This window comes from Idiotropiscis lumnitzeri, chromosome 17 (genome assembly GCF_059441095.1).
Source record: "Idiotropiscis lumnitzeri isolate Australia: NSW breed Sydney's pygmy pipehorse chromosome 17, RoL_Ilum_1.0, whole genome shotgun sequence".
NCBI classification, from domain to species: domain Eukaryota; kingdom Metazoa; phylum Chordata; class Actinopteri; order Syngnathiformes; family Syngnathidae; genus Idiotropiscis; species Idiotropiscis lumnitzeri.
This window is the reverse complement of record NC_142407.1, coordinates 13,970,210-13,985,920: the sequence shown is the minus strand read 5'-3', so window position 1 is coordinate 13,985,920 and position 15,711 is coordinate 13,970,210. Positions and strand designations below refer to the sequence as shown.

At 41.0% G+C, this 15,711-nt stretch overlaps 1 protein-coding gene across 3 annotated transcripts; it reads left to right on the top strand.

Moving 5' to 3' along the window:
- Positions 1 to 1,172: 1,172 nt before the first annotated feature.
- On the top strand, positions 1,173 to 15,104 carry klf5l (Kruppel like factor 5 like). Of its 3 annotated transcripts, XM_088280079.1 has the most exons (5): positions 1,173 to 1,288; positions 1,376 to 1,532; positions 7,174 to 8,077; positions 8,576 to 8,635; positions 13,790 to 15,104. In XM_088280079.1, exons 2-5 carry the CDS (start codon positions 1,389 to 1,391, stop codon positions 13,966 to 13,968), a joined length of 1,287 nt encoding a protein of 428 aa, XP_088136205.1. In that variant the 5' UTR covers positions 1,173 to 1,288; positions 1,376 to 1,388; the 3' UTR covers positions 13,969 to 15,104. The 3 variants fall into 3 exon arrangements, with proteins under 3 accessions (XP_088136205.1, XP_088136207.1, XP_088136206.1); XM_088280081.1 differs by lacking the exon at positions 1,376 to 1,532 and having other exon boundaries at positions 1,219 to 1,288; XM_088280080.1 differs by lacking the exon at positions 1,173 to 1,288 and having other exon boundaries at positions 1,295 to 1,532.
- The last annotated feature ends 607 nt before the right edge of the window (positions 15,105 to 15,711 follow it).

The following is a 15,711-nucleotide window of genomic DNA, read 5'->3' as shown; positions in this document are numbered from 1 at the left end:
CACAGCAATTAAATGAAAATTAAAAGGGCGATGGGATCCTCCCAGTGTTATTACCGCAATTACTTCACGTCCTTTTATACTGCATTGATTTGTTTTGTTTTGTTTTGTTTTGTTTTAATAACGGGATGTTTTTTATGCTAAGCAAAGTATGCGGGCAGACGAGAACGGCATAGTTTCAGCTCTGAGAAAAAAACATACTGTACAACTGCAATGTTTCTCAACAATAACACAGAGAGGGCTTTGAAGTAGTACTTTTTTCAGTATTATTATTATTATTATTATTTTACAATGTGCTTGTAGTATTGTCGAGTAGAATTCTTGTATTTCTTTTCCCTCCTTTCATTTTGGAGTTAACACACAAAAGTATGGTGACATCCGGATTGATACAGATTTCACCACCAGACTCTTCTTTTTCTCTTATCTAGTATATGTACACTTTACACATAGTGCCCCCTAGTGTTCAGAATGAGACAAGACATAACTGAACTACCTTGCATAGCAGGCGACATTTATAATGTGAAACGTGGGGCAAGAGCAAGATGGTGAGAGGAACATACAGTTTGATGTTAAAATTGTCGGTAATGAGAAGATGTTTCTGGAAAAAGTGTTACATTTGTGTGGAATGTGTGCCTACTACTACCTTGAAAAAAGTAATATCAGTGCATTTCTCTCTCTTGCTCTCTCTCTCTCTCTCTCTTTTTTTATTTTTTGCAAAGTACATTATTGTGTAGCTATTTGGACCATAACACATAGAAATATACATTTTCAATTTGAGTACAAAAGTACTGTTATTATTATTGTTGTTGTCACATGTATGAAGAGGAAATTTTTATACATTTTTATCATTTATAAGAAATAAAAAAAAACATTATTTCAATAATTCAAAATTTATTTTGAATTCAGCTTGACTGCGAATTAAAACATTTCATAGATTTTGTTTGCATCCAGAACTACATCTCGTGGGCATCATCTTTCTGTGGGTGTGTGTGTGTGTGTGTGTGTGTGTGTGCAGACTCAAAGAACAAGCAAATGATGAATATAAAACGAAAATATGATTTATTGGCGTGTTTATGACGAGCAAATCTGTGCCATTAAGGACACTGGTGCTTTACTTCCTGCTCACGCTCAGGTGAGCCCCGCCCTCCTCCTTGTAGCCGATTGGCCGGCTCGGCTCTTTCGCTCCTTTGATTGGTAGTTTGGGTCTATACTTGAGCTCAGGTAAAAGGTAGCAGGTAAGAACAGCGCGGAAGACTTTGCTGGACTTACTGTGTCGCTTCTTTCAGCTGCGGTAAATATAACCCTCACCCCCTCAAAACAAAACAAAACCAAACAAAAAAATATATATGTGTTTTTAAAACACGAATTTCACCTTAAGGGAACGTTTTGAAATGGCAGCGAGCGTAGGGCCGGTCATGAATCCGCCGCCGGGGAGCGACGAGCGGGTGGTTTTCACGCAGCTAAAGCCGGTGAGGATGTCCGGAGCAGCGGACGGTGCCGAGGACTCATCCGTGTTTGAGGACGTTAAACCCGGGGTGAGAGACTCCGCCGACCCGCCGAAGTGAACCGGAGCTCCGGCTCCTCGCGCTGTGTGTTTACTCTCAGTCAACGACGTGTTGTATGCTCGCTCACCTGTGCGGGTTAAAGTCCTGCTTGACACTTGACCGGGTCAGAAACCATGAGACGTCCTGACGTGTTGAAATGGAGCACTAAATGAACGTTTTAAGTGTGGGGGTTCTTCAAGCGCAAGTTGGACATTGTGTGATTGACTAGTTGACTTTTGCAAAAAAAAAATATTTATTGCCTGTGGAATTATCTTGACACAAGTCCGACAAACAAGTGTGTTAAAGTTTAACACAGCGTTTGCTATTTGCTAATAAACGTGAGATCTCAAGTTTCGAATCCAAGGCTTCAATGCGTGCGAATGGTATGTCTTATTTTGTTGTTGTTTTAAGCAAGGAGGCTGCAAAGGCTTTGCTTACTTGACTGCACACGGGTGGGAGGAAGCTTCAAGGGATGCACGGAACTTTGACACCAATTGGTGTTAAATACGATGCTAATTGTAGTTAAGATCCTAATTGCCCAAAAAGACTTTTTGGCAGATCGTTGGTAAAAAGACCTCAGCGGTGATTGGCGTAATGAGACGTTAATGCTAGTAGTTGATAAAAGACACAAATTGCTATCGATGACACTTGTCATAAAAAGTCAATTAAATACGTAGATGCTAACTAGCGCTAAAATAACTTGAAATGGACGTGAGAGACAAAGGCGTAAATTGTAAAAAGAAGTTAGGTTATTGTTAAAAGCTCCTGTGAGGCCATTGCATGACCCACGTGCCTCAGGTTGCCCACCCCTCAAACTATAAATGCTAACCGTTAGCCTCCTTTCTTCTTCTTGTTGTTTTGCGCCATCTGGAGTCGTCGTTTTTTTTTTTTTTTTTTTTTTTGGGGACGTTTCTTGTCTTTTCTTTGTTGTTTGAAGTGAGCGTCTGTGCCGTGACAGCAGTATGTGGTCCGACCTGTCTGAGCAGGGCCCACATCTCCATAAGCCGCCTCGGGGCACCGCCGTCAAAGGCCCACCGCCATGAGAAAGTAAAGCAGTTGAGGAGGAGGGGGGGTTGTTTAAGTGGGAGGGTTCATACGGGTTTACCTGACACATGTGCTGCCATTTGTTTTCGCTGTATCATTTTGTGTTTGCGTCTTTCGGTAAACTCTGATCTTTTCGGCTCAAGATGTTCAAAGCTTGGTTTTTAAATTCAGTACAGTACATTTGTCACGTGCAGTTCATTTTTATTTAACTTAGAAAGAAAACGCATATGTTTTAATCTTTTAAATCTGTTTGTTATCAAACATTTATTCAGGACCAGGACTGCTTGGTGTTAAACGTTACAGCATTCCCCCTTTCCAATGCCGGCAAATTGGTTGATTTCAAACCTCCATTCCGTGTTCATCAACATAGGGGGAAAAAAAGCAAAACATTGTTGGCTTTTACAGCGTGCAATGGGCGATATACAGTGGAATCTTCGCAGGTAGGCTTCAAATCCCCATTCCATATTGGTGTCATTTAAGCACATCAACAACAATGGGGGAAAAAAAGGCAGAAACATTTTGGCAAAACTTCCTCCTCCAATAGCGCTGTCAAAATTGCTTTTTTTCCTGCCCTGTTATGCAACAAATGCACTGGAAGGAAGTAGGAAATAGCAGCTTTTAGAGGCAGTGTGAAAGGGGTTTTCTTTTTTACACAATGGCATCGAAACACCTTGCAGTAGCCTAATGTTGCTTTGATGAAGATGTTCCATCACGGCATGAATGGTTTTCATGTTCCGCCAGCCGTAACCGCGGATTGAGTAACCCATATGAAAGCACTCACGGGATTCTTTAGCCGTGATATCAGCAGCCGTAAGACGACAGGGCCAGTTACACAGTAACCTGACGGTCACGCCTAATGATCCTTCGCAGATCAATATTCAGATATGGCTCAACAACATTTCGGGAGGGGGCGGGGGTGTTATCCTTAGTGTGCCGGCCTTTCTTCTCCGCGACGATTTTGACTAACCATTTGACTTCCTCGACAACGTGCTCTGAAAATTTGCATATACGCAAATCAGCAACACAGGATTCCCTCGTACACCTGCATCCTTAAAAAGGATCGTAGAGTGCCACCGGTGGCCAGGCTGAGCTGGTGGCGCTGTTGTAAAAAAAAAAATATATATAGGTTGTGTGATTTTTAATACTGATTCGTGATTATTATTATTTTTTTTTATTCACATAAGAAATAACTGTACTATTTATAAAGTAACTCGCCAATTCGCCCGTTCCTTTCTCTAGTCTTCTGTCTAGGAACAAGCATCTGTAAGGATCCTAACGTCCGTTTATTTCATATGGCAATTGAAAAATTTTCAGTTCAGATTTTATCAAGCCTCATGGAAAGTGACATGCTTGATTTTGGTTTTGTGGGCCACATAAAATGATGCGGCGGGCCAGATCTGGCCCTCGGGTCTTTAGTTTGACACCTGTGTGCCAGATGCTAGCTCATGCTCAGCATAGTCAACTGTGTTTCTAATGAAGAAAATTTTGAGACTGTCATTCTCACGACCACTTCCCGTGCTGCGCTAAACTTGAATTTTGACTTGTTGTACGTACAACACGCTACCCGCAGACTACTCACTCCTTAAGCAGCTTAACTTTTTTGTTTTGACTGTGAAAAATCACGTCGCCGTCTTTCGGCTTCAAATGCTCGCGTGGACTTTGGTGATAAGCGATTCAGTTGATCTACATGAGTCACAAGTGAGTTTTCTGCTGAATCATAGATTTGTTGTCGCTCATTTGAATTAGCATGTTTAGCTAACACATTTTGGAAGATGGCTCAGGAGGTCCTGAAATATTACCAAGTCGCGATTTTCTGTTCTAGCATAGCAGTTTTCGCAAAGCTTATGAAGTGTTTTTTTTTTTTTAAATGCTAACATGAGGAAAAGAACGTGAATACTTAATAATCAGCCCAAATAAAAGTCATCAGTTTGTGCTTTTTTTTGCTTTAGCGTAGTTTCCTGGATGCTTTGATCACTTTCATTTTGGATTTGAATTTCAATACAATTAAGTGACGTTACCTAATTTTTTTAGAACAAATCTTGCTATTGCTCGGAGCTCCTAAAAAAAACAAAAAAACAAGTTTTCTACTTTAAAAAAAAAACAAGTTTCATGGAAGCTTGAATCATGTTCATTTTGGAGTTAAATACAATTCCGGGAAACGAGAATCATAGTAATTCAAAATAAGCCTTGTTATCGCTGCATCAGGTCATAAAATATCAGCACATTCTCTCTTTTGATGCCGACATAAAATTGTGATCCAACATTAAACAAGACCGGACAAGACGCCGGTTTTAATGAAAGAAATAAAAGGTGTTTTCCTCCGTTTGAATAGCTCTTAATCCCGACTCGCTGGCGGATGAAGCAAAACATCAATCCATGAACTTAACGACGCACATGCTACTCAAACAACAAACACAGAGTTCCCTCCACTTGGGTGTGTCGCTGGAAGCCGACGCACTCGGGCAAGCCAAAAACAAAGGCCGGAGGCATGTCAACGATGCGGTGAAATGTAAACTCTGTCAAGTAAAAATAGTCACGAAGAAGAAAACAAAGGGCTGAGAAAAGCGGCAAAGAAGAACAACAATTTTGCAAAAAAAAAAAAAACGTTTGGAATGAAGATGAGCGACTTATGTGAGCGCTAATCTGACCGAGACATCGCAAGAAAAATATTGTCTCTCTCTTGATGAACAGCACTTGAAAATGTATGCTTGTTCATCTTTCCTTTTGTTTATTTCCATGATTAGTAGTCATAGCGTGCTCAGAAAACATCATTTGAAATTTAGCGATTGACCGCAAACTAAAAAAAAAAAAAAAATGCTAAATGTTTGGGTGAGTGCTAACAGATTATGCACATTGTTAGCTAAACATTGTGTAGCGTAATTCCAGGGTCTTGAGTCGGCGAGACTTCTTTTTATCTTTGTCGTAAAATAAATGTGTTGTGTGCAAACCGGTTGCTAACTCTCAAGCGTGTCAGATTTATTTGCGTGTAACCCGTCATGGAAGATGGCTCTTGCTCAAGTTTAGCAAAGCGTTATATGAGATAATGCTAACATGTTAAAGTAAGAATACACATGGTTATTTTTATTGATTTATTTTTTTAAGACTTTGTTTTGTAGCTAATGGCTAATGCTTGAGCATTTCAGATTAGCATGCTTAGCTAACAGATCATGTCATATAACAATTTCAATTTCGGGGTGGTAACTGTAGCATTAGTCGTCCAATTTTGATAGTAAAAATTCTTGGCTTTGTTTCGTGTCAAGATATTGGCAAACACTCAAGCATCTCAGATTTTAAGCATGCTTAGCTAATACCTCATGGATGTTTAGCGCAATGTCGTACGTCAGTGATGAAGTGAAGATACTTTCATGGACTTCATTTTCAAACTAATAGTTAACCCTCAGCGCGCTTAGCCGAACGGTTCAAAAAGTTAAGTTTCCTTTTCGATAACACTACGCACAATTAAGAATGTTTCGGATGAACAAAGTAGCCGGTGACCTCCAGGACAAGCGCAAAGAAAACAAAATGCTTTGAACAATGTCTCCATAGTCAGTTAATTATTGGAGAAGGCGCTCGACTGATCTCGCTATGAATCCTGGCGTCCAACGATAACAAAACAGTAAGAGTCGCTTATCAGCTCCCTTTTTCGACTTTATTGGACGAGAGAGGGAGTTTCCATACTTCCGGTCCAGCTAACAGTAGATCCTTAGGTGACCTTAAAGTTCGTCAGATCAAAGCTTTGTGATTTATAAGGCCTCAACCGCACTGCGATTGTTGTGCATTCGAAACTCTGCCCAAGAGTTTGAGGCCTTTTAGTGTATTAGTAAGCTTCGGGCATTGTTTGATTTTTTTTATTACCTGTTCAACTATTTTTGGCCAAAATGTTATGACTCAATCTAGTAAAGTTCCAAAATGGCCAAAAGTGTCATTACATTTGCAGATAAAATGCTTCAAAATAACAAAGTGACGTTGACGCTAACGGCCGGAGGGTTAAATTCATAGCCGCTGCGACGCAAAATGGCCACATCTGCACATCAGTTGCCCTTTATGGCGCCGAGGAATGTGGGGAAAACGGTGGTCATTCGCCTGGCGCTGGTGTTTTATGACCTTCCGATGAAGGAAGTGATAACGAGGCTTGTTTTGGATTTTTAGTAAGACTGGGGGGGGGGGGGTGACGTCAACTGACGAATTTGCCCGTTACAGAGGTAGCTTTGCCGGCGTAACCGATCCAACATTCCACTGTATCAGAGGCGCGTGATGGATGCAGTCATGGAGGACTAAGTTGACAGGGCAGTTTGGAGTCTGCTGATTTGTTTTTCAGACGGTGTAACACCTCATTTTTCACACCCATTTACTCTCGTTGTTGTTTGCATGTCAAGGGCATGCACTTGGACTGGTGGGTCCAAGTCAACAAACAAATTTGATGGCTTTGGAGGTGGGATGGATGCAGAGATGGGGGATCCAATTAGACAGAAGTTGAACGGAGAGTTTTCCACCAACCGCTGTTGTCAAACGTGTAACGGATTGTGTGCCACGCATTGGGGAGTAAAGTTTAACACTTGTTCTTGTTGTCCGCGACTCGTCCGTCCAGGCCCAGTTGGAGATGGACAAATACCTCCCCCAGATCACCAGCTCGCTCTTGAGTCCCGCCATCGACCTGAGTGACAAGAAGTACCGGCGGGAGAGCGCCTCGGTGGTGGACGAGTACTTCTCCGAGGACAAGCCCGGCACGCCTTACAGCCTCAACATCAACGTCATCCTCCCCAGCTCCTCCCACCTGCGCACGGGGCTCTATCGCCACAACTCCAAGACCCTGGCTCCCACGCAGATCAAGACGGAGCCCGGACTGGAAGTGCCGTGCTCCTCCGCTGGCACCCAGGCTCTGCCGGACTTCACCTCTGTGTTCAACGTGCCGCCCGTGGTCAACGGTGTTTACATCAAGCAGGACCTGAGCTCCGGGGGCGTCACCCTTTCCAGCGGGCAGCAGCAGCAGCCGCAGCAGAGTTTGGACACGGAGCTTCACATAGGACCGCCGGCCCCCCAGCCGCAGGTCTATCACATGCCCGTCAACAGCACAGCAGACCTCACCATGACTCTGTCCCACTCCGGACCCTCAGCGTCTGGTTCTCGGACCATGCTGAACCTCGGCAATGCCAACAGCGTTGGCGGCTACATGTTGGGTGAGCACCAGCTGGGGGCGCACCACGGTTACTACCAGGCGTCCGCTACCCAGCATGCGGGTCCCCACAGCCTGCCGCCTTCACCCCCGAACTCGCAACCGGGCAGCCCTGAGGCTCAGGCCGATCTGCTGAGTTTGGCAAGCCAGCTGCCACCGCCGTACCAACAGCATGTGGCGGGTGGGATAAAGGTGACAGGGTTGTCTCCTCACGCCATGCTGATGACACACGGCCAAGGTGTCCTGACGGGACCTAAATACAATCGGCGGAACAACCCGGAGCTGGAGAAGAGGAGGATTCATTTCTGCGACTATCCAGGTATTTAGCCTGTCCATGCAAACTTTTGAAAGCTAGTTAGAACTTTGGGCGGGTAGTTAACTAGCAATCTCGCTTGTATCCATCTGAATCGTTAACTGCCTGTCTTTCAAGGTAGCGAGCTTGCTACTTCCTTTGCATCCATTTAGTGACGTACACATTCAACTAAAATAACGTCGAGCTAGCATCGGTGAGACTGTTGTAAAGTACTCGATGACAGATGAAATATTTAGCGTTAGCTTTTTTTTTCAGGGCAATACCTCAGCCGTTGAATTCCACTAACAAGCCGTTTCCTCCTTGGCAGAGGTCTCAAGCACAAAGTGTTCCTTTCACACCGTGTACTCTTCCTCTTTTAAACACTCTTGCATGCAAATTTTTCATCAAAGGTGCCAATTGTTTTTGTTGTTGTTTTAAGAAGATGCCCAACTTGCTTGCTTTCTTTTTTTGTCATCGGGTGGCGCACGTGATTTATTTTTTATTTTTTTATTTTTTTTTTTGCAGGCTGCACAAAAGTTTACACAAAGAGCTCGCATCTGAAGGCGCACCAGAGGACGCACACAGGTAAGAATTAAAATAAAGAACAAATAAGGGTGTCGGGAAGTTCGTTAATACGGACTAACAGGAAAAGAATTCACATCTTTCTCTCCGACTGTGCCGCAAGTTCGTACCTGCCCTGCGAGAGAGAAAAAGCACAAAGGGGGCGTGGACAGGAGGAAAGGGAAGCGAGGAATAGCCACGACTAAAACCAGTTACTCCTGCTTTTTAGTCCTTTTCAGAAGAAGATTGAGGGGCAGGGGGGTTGTTATCATGTACACGGGGAAAGCCGGTTTCGATACCCTCCTCGTAAGGTGAAACTTGAGGATACTTGTCACCCTGGTTTCTTTCTTTTTTTTTTCTTTTTTTTTGTAGGCCGGCAAAATGGTGACGTTGAAAGAGTGTACATGTCATAAATAGATAACACGGATGGGTCCTGTGGGAACGTTCCCACTGTAAACAGCAGCAGTGAGAAAGTTAAACAAAAAATAATATGTAGCTGCACATAACAATGGTAGCAGGAGAATCGGAATTAAGGGACGTACCGACAAAGTAGTTACAGAATCTCGTCACCTTATTTGCCGTTTACTATTTCTGATGAGTATGTTTGTATATATTTCTATATATCAGTGCTGTCAAGAAATTGCCTTTCGAAACTAATTAATCGCAATTGTGATTAATCATTATTTCTCGCTATTTGTCAAGCTACTCGGTTAGCTCGTTTTGATCTGGCTACATAGCAAGCTAGCTATCCAATCTGTCTGGAAAGTTTGTTCGCCACATTATTAGAATCAACAAAATCGATCAAGTCTCAAAAGTTAATGAGCCACTTTATCAGAATCTCGTGATGGCTCTCTATTCGTCTGTATTACGAAAGCAAGAGATTTTATCTGTTTACAGAATTATTGTGGTGGTTATTGAGGTACGTAGCAAATGTCTGTCTGAATGCGAGCGATATCGGTGAGGATGAAAGCATTTCGTCAAAAGGCTTCAATGTGGTCAGAGCGTCTCATTAGCAGGTTTCACTTGCAAAACGGCACTTGTCCTGTCTTGTTTTTTTCTGTTCGCTTGACGGTAATGACTCACAAGTGGAGTATGTGGAACGCTGAAGTCTTTACTGATGGCAAAATGGAGAAAAAGATGAAGGAACTCAGACGCTTGTCGCTTGTGTTTGTGCAGCAATATTTCAGCACAAAAAAGAAAATTAAAAAATTCTGTGGTTAACGCAGCTGCCTCACAGTTTTCAGGATTTGGGTACAAATTGCTTCTGGTTTTTCATGTAGTTCAAGAATCCCTGACAAAATTACCCATATTGTCTGGGGTGTTACCCTCTTCTATTGCCAAAAAGTCAGGTGCGAACGTGCTCAGGGGTTGAATGGCGGCAAGTTCAGTGTGTTCACTAGCTTCTTTAGGCCAAAAAAAAAAAAAAGTGCGTGCCTTGCGACTGACTGACAGGTTAAACCAGGGGTGGGCAAACGTTTTGATTGGCGGGCCACAATGGGTTCTAAAATTTGACAGATGGTCCAGACCTGGAGCGGATGGACTAGCTCTCGGCATCTTGCTTTTGAAGCATCCCTCACACCGAAATGCCAATATCAGGTGACATTGGCGTTTATATTTGCTAAAGGGTGCTGTGTTAGCTTAGCATCTTGTCGTTTTCATGGCCACAAATAAGATGATCCCAAAGCTCGACGGACTCGGTGACAACTTAAGCAAGTCATTCACAAACGTGTTATCATAACAATTGGCCCCTCCCACAATGTGTGTGTGGAGTCTGGGGCAACCTTGACCGTGGACTTGCGTGTTTGGACCCCCCACCCACCCCCCCCCCCTCACCCGCACTGCTGCCCCCCCCCCCCCAGCCCTCTTTCCAAACACTGGATGAGCTGATAAATACTTTATGGGCGTCCTGGAGAAGCCTGTTAAGTGTTTGCTCTTTGCCTCAGTAAAAGCATGTGGAGGTAGTCGTAAAATGTCACTATTGTGATACAACATTTGCTTATAGAGGAATGAAGAAGACAGAATGCAAGGATGTTTTTTAATCCCCTAAAGTCTATACTATTTTTTTTATTTTCAGTGTGGAATATTGGACAAATCATCCTGAATTTTTTGCATTATTTTATCCCTTACTTCCAGCAGGATAACTGACGGATTACGGTGTTTGGGGAAAAAATGAAATAAAATTATTACATTTATGTATTAATCTCAAAACATCTGCATTTACTACAAATTGTGCTTTTCTGAGTGATCAAAATTCTATTAAAATTGAATGCTTAAATTATGCTGCAAAAATGTTGCCTAAAGGAATTTTGACTTTTCCACAGCGTTTTATTCCCGTACTTAAAAACAATTGGGGAAAAAAACATGAGGATTAAAAAAAAAAAAAAGCCGCTTTTTCTATCTTTGCAACACATTTGCAATGAAGATTTAAACAAAAAAATCACATTTCTCATCCCTAATAATGACTCATGATTCGCACCTGTTGCCAAAATGCAAAATCCATGATCGCATTTCAGCCAACGGGATGACATCCGTGTCGTTGCACGTTTCGACTCCTCCTATCGGAAAAGAAACATCAGTGCTCTTTTTAAAAAGTACACACAAAACGTCTTTTGTGTGGTCGAGAGTGTGATGGATGCACTTTTGCCGTGTTTTGTTTTGTGGTGTTTGCTGTGTTTTAGAAGACGCTTTGACGCACAGACATGCTACATTAGCGTGCGTGTGCTTGAGTGTTTCGGGTTTCTAATTTGCCAGCTGCGCAAACAGTTGAGCTTGAAATGCCTTTTAATGTCATTTAGGAGTGCTATTTGTGCGTGAACTTGTGTGATAAAACATTGGAAAAAAAATAACAATGCAAAGGGCATAGGCATATTTTTTATTTTTAACAACAGCTTACTCTCTTATCAGGTGCACGCTCCCAAAAATTGACAAATATCTAAGAAATTAAAATATTCAAATCAAAATTCTTACAACTGCGGCCTGACAAGAAGGATAACTTCTTGAAACAAGGAAAAATTGCGGTAAAAACAATTAAAACAAGAGCACAAAACTTAATGAACTTTTTTTTTTACACTCCACAAATACAGAATACAAAAAAATCTAATCCTAAAACTAATAAAAACAATTTTTGCAAAAATAAACTAACATTTTTTCATAATAATTTACAGTATCTATTTTTTTTGGACCAAGTTCTAAATCCTACTCCAATCACCTCCTGAAAGGCAGGTGACCTTTTTTGTAGTCTTATTCAGAAAAATACTGCAGCCGAGAGTGTTTGTTCAGCGCGAGTCGAGTCGGATTTCAGCCGCCAATTTGCGCACCCTGGAGGATAATAATCTGTGTCGGGCGACCGTGCGTTTGACCAAACACACCTGTGGGTCCTTTGACCATACACACTATATTCTATACGATTGTTTTGTATTGTTCCCATTGAAGCCCCCGGGGAGGGAGCAGCAATATTTCCAAACGTTTGTAAATCGACTAACGTGAATTTATTGCTGTCACCTGCCGCCTGCTCTTTGGACTCAACCCGTCGCCACTAACGACTGCCCGTGTCGTGGTTGATTGATTGATTGGTCAATGGCTGTGCGCTAATCTAATCGCCGTCGGTAATGAGCGCTTGACGACCCAAAGAGCTAAAGCGGGTTTGCTGATAGAAGGATTAGCTTCAAGTAAAATGATTTTCAGTCAAGGAAACCCCAGTTTGACTTGAAAAAAAAAAACACAGCCGATCACTTTTTTTGTTTTTTTTAAATGTTAGCGTGTTTGCTAACTCATTTTGCTAACACTATTTGAATGAATTTATTAGATATTGTGAAGATGGCAAATTTGCTGGCTGTTTATTTTTTAAGACGATTATATTTTCTGGCGTTAGCATGTTTGCTTGCTACTTTACCAGAGTCTTAATTTGATGACATTCTGACAAGATACCACGTTTGCTAGCTCATTTTTTTTTTTAAATCACAATTTAGTATGAAAACGACTTTGCAAACTCATTTTCTCGGTGTCAATCAAATAAACGAATAAGATTATGATATTAGCAGGTTGGATAGTTGGATAATGATCACATTGGCTAGTTGTTGATAGCACGTTAGTAGTTGGTTTAGTTCAGGTTAGCTGTTTGTGGAATGAACAATTGTGAATTTTGCAAGGTTAGCATGTGTGCTAGCTCGTGTTTCAACTTAGTGTCATATTTCGAGAAGTCAGTCTATTTGCTCACTGCTCCAAAAAAAAAAAAAAAAACGGGTTGTCACATCAACTGAATTAATATATAATTTTCTTATCTTTTCAGTTTGGATGTTTTCTCTCTTGGTCGCTTTTGAATCTTTTGTGTTTCTCGTGGTATGTTTGCATAGGAGCCCATTCAACTTTTTTTTTTTTAAACTCCGTCTTTGTTGATGATTAGCTGGCACTTTGGCAGCCACACATTTCAAATGTCAAACGTTTGGGTGTGGTTCATTAAACGTCTGGTTAGATTGAGCCTGGCTCATTATTTTTCACCTTTTCAAATTCTATTTTTAATAGTATGAGAACAAGTTAATTTCCTGTGTTTAACTTTTCACATTAAGACTGAAAACTTTTCCTTTTCTAAATGTAGTTGGGGGTTTTTTTAGTCGCTCTGTTATCATGTTTCTTAGTTGTTCATTTCGTGAAGTTTTTGGTTTAATTTCTCATGAATTGGCAGGTTTGCCAGCTAATAATAAAATAAAAAAAATTAGCTTGATTGGGGAAAAATGTTTGCTCGGGGCTAATTGAATGAAGTGTTATTTTCCAATTTTTGGATGCTAACATGTTGCCCTGCTATTATTATTTTTTCTCAATTCAATATGGTTAGTGAGGTTAGCATGTTAGCTACGCTGAGCCCCACCACCCCACAAATGTAGACAAAAGTAGTGCTTTGCTGCCGTCTTATGGCATCTCGGTGACAAGGAACCATGTTGAAATAAGATGCCGGACTTGATTTATACAAAAGTAGTGTTTTCTTGCCGCATGTTGCTGCCAAGGAACTATATTTAGGGGAGTTGAAGAGCTTAATTTTGACAAAAGTAGCATTTTCTCACTATCATGTGGTGTCTTTGTCAAAATATTTTCACGTTGCACATACATGCAATTCATTTGAGTTGTTTTCGCTGTTGTTGTGTTTTTCTCGGTTAAACTAAGCTGTCGTGTTGTGGTTGTCAGGTGAGAAGCCATACCGCTGCACGTGGGACAACTGCGACTGGCGCTTCGCCCGCTCCGACGAGCTGACCCGACACTACCGCAAACACACGGGCGCCAAACCCTTCAAGTGCATCGCCTGCAGCCGCTGCTTCTCGCGTTCGGACCACCTGGCCCTACACATGAAGCGCCACCAGAACTGAGAAAGCCCCCCCGACCCCCTGCGGGCTCTGCCGGAGGAAGCGCGGACAAGTCGGAAAAATTTCACTGTATTTTTCTTCTCTGGGTTTTCGTAACCACAAAACACCTTTACACAAAATGTGCTCAAATTTAGATACATTTGGAACTTAGCTCACGAAAAAGAAAATCAGGTTTTTGACATAAAAGCAATACTATACAATACTAACAACTCGTAGAAACACAATTTTATCTTGTTGTTCCTGGGCTAATCATATACACTAACTTTCAACAGAATACATTATGTTTTTAACCTTACAAACAAAAAAAAAAGAAGCGAATTTAACACTTTGCTTTCTTTGCCTTCGTACACATTGTAAAGCCAAATTTCACATCCTTTTTCTGGCATTTCTTTCACGTTCTGCCTCCTTTAATTCTTCCTCTTTTGTGAGAAATTTCCGATCTTACCGTGGGATACGTGGACGCCCCGCCCCCGCTTTCATGTAAATAATGTTTATATATCTATTGTGCATATGTGTCTACGAGGAATGGAAAAAAAAAAGAATGAATGTATCTAGATTTATACTTGACTTTTTTTTTTTCTCCCCCGCGTTTTGTTAATGCGAGTCGAAACTTTCCTTAAGTGTGTTAAAAAAATTATAATAATAAAATAAAATTGGACTTAGTCATGGACTGGTTCTGCCTGTTTTGGCGCTCACAGGGCTCAGTCGTTAGCTGATGTTTGTGTTAGTTGCTTCCATGGCAACCAAGTTATGTAGTCAATTATTTGATAAAGTCATTTTTCTTCAGTCGTTTTTTTATCTAATTTTAAAAACGCGTTTTTTGGGCCCCCATCATCGACGCATGAATGCACTGTGGTAAAATTGTCTTTTATTTCAATGCTAAAATAATGTTTTTTTCTCATGGCTTTTCAAGGATACAAGTTCTCCGACCGCAACGTGTATATAAACAACAAAAAGTGTCATTTGAATTATTTTCAGTGCATTTGTAAATATTTCTTTGCTTTTTACGATGTCTCATCAAGATTTTAATGTTGAATCGGAATTTTTGTCAAAAGCCTTTGTGGTGTTTTTTTTGTTCGTTTTTTTTACTCCCAAAATTTTACAATGAGATATTGATAATTAAAAAAAATGACTCATGACTTTCTTGTCTTTTGTTAATTTTCAACAATTAAATAAAAATGGGGGCAAAAAAGAGCAGCGGAAATGTTAACGTCACTCAAATCAATTCAGCAGGATTATGAATGCTTTTATGATAATCGCCTGACATCGCTGTCCAACCAAATTCATTTCTTCATCTTTGTATTCATTATGAATATTATAAAAATATTATATATTTTGTTCTGAGAAAAGAATACTTTTTTTCAGTAAAACCTGGAAGATTTGTAGACTGGAGACAGTAGTGATGTATAATAGCATAATGCTGTTGTTCAACATCTTTTTTATTTTTGTTTTCATGAAAAAGCAAATCTAAAATATCTAAAACCTTCAAACCTATATGCAATCCACAAAGATAAGAGTTTAATATATTTTTTATTATATATATATATATTATCATGACTTGTTTGGAAGCTGGTGAAAGTTCGTGCTAAGCTGAAGAGACACTTGAGCAACAGGTTGTGAGAACTATCATTGTGATACAAATATTAATAATAATGATAAAAAAGAAAAGCGCAGACAGGGTGGAGTCGCTCTTGTAATTGTGCTGTTTGCGCTAGCGTGTTTTGAGCGAGATTTGCCTCGTGGTCA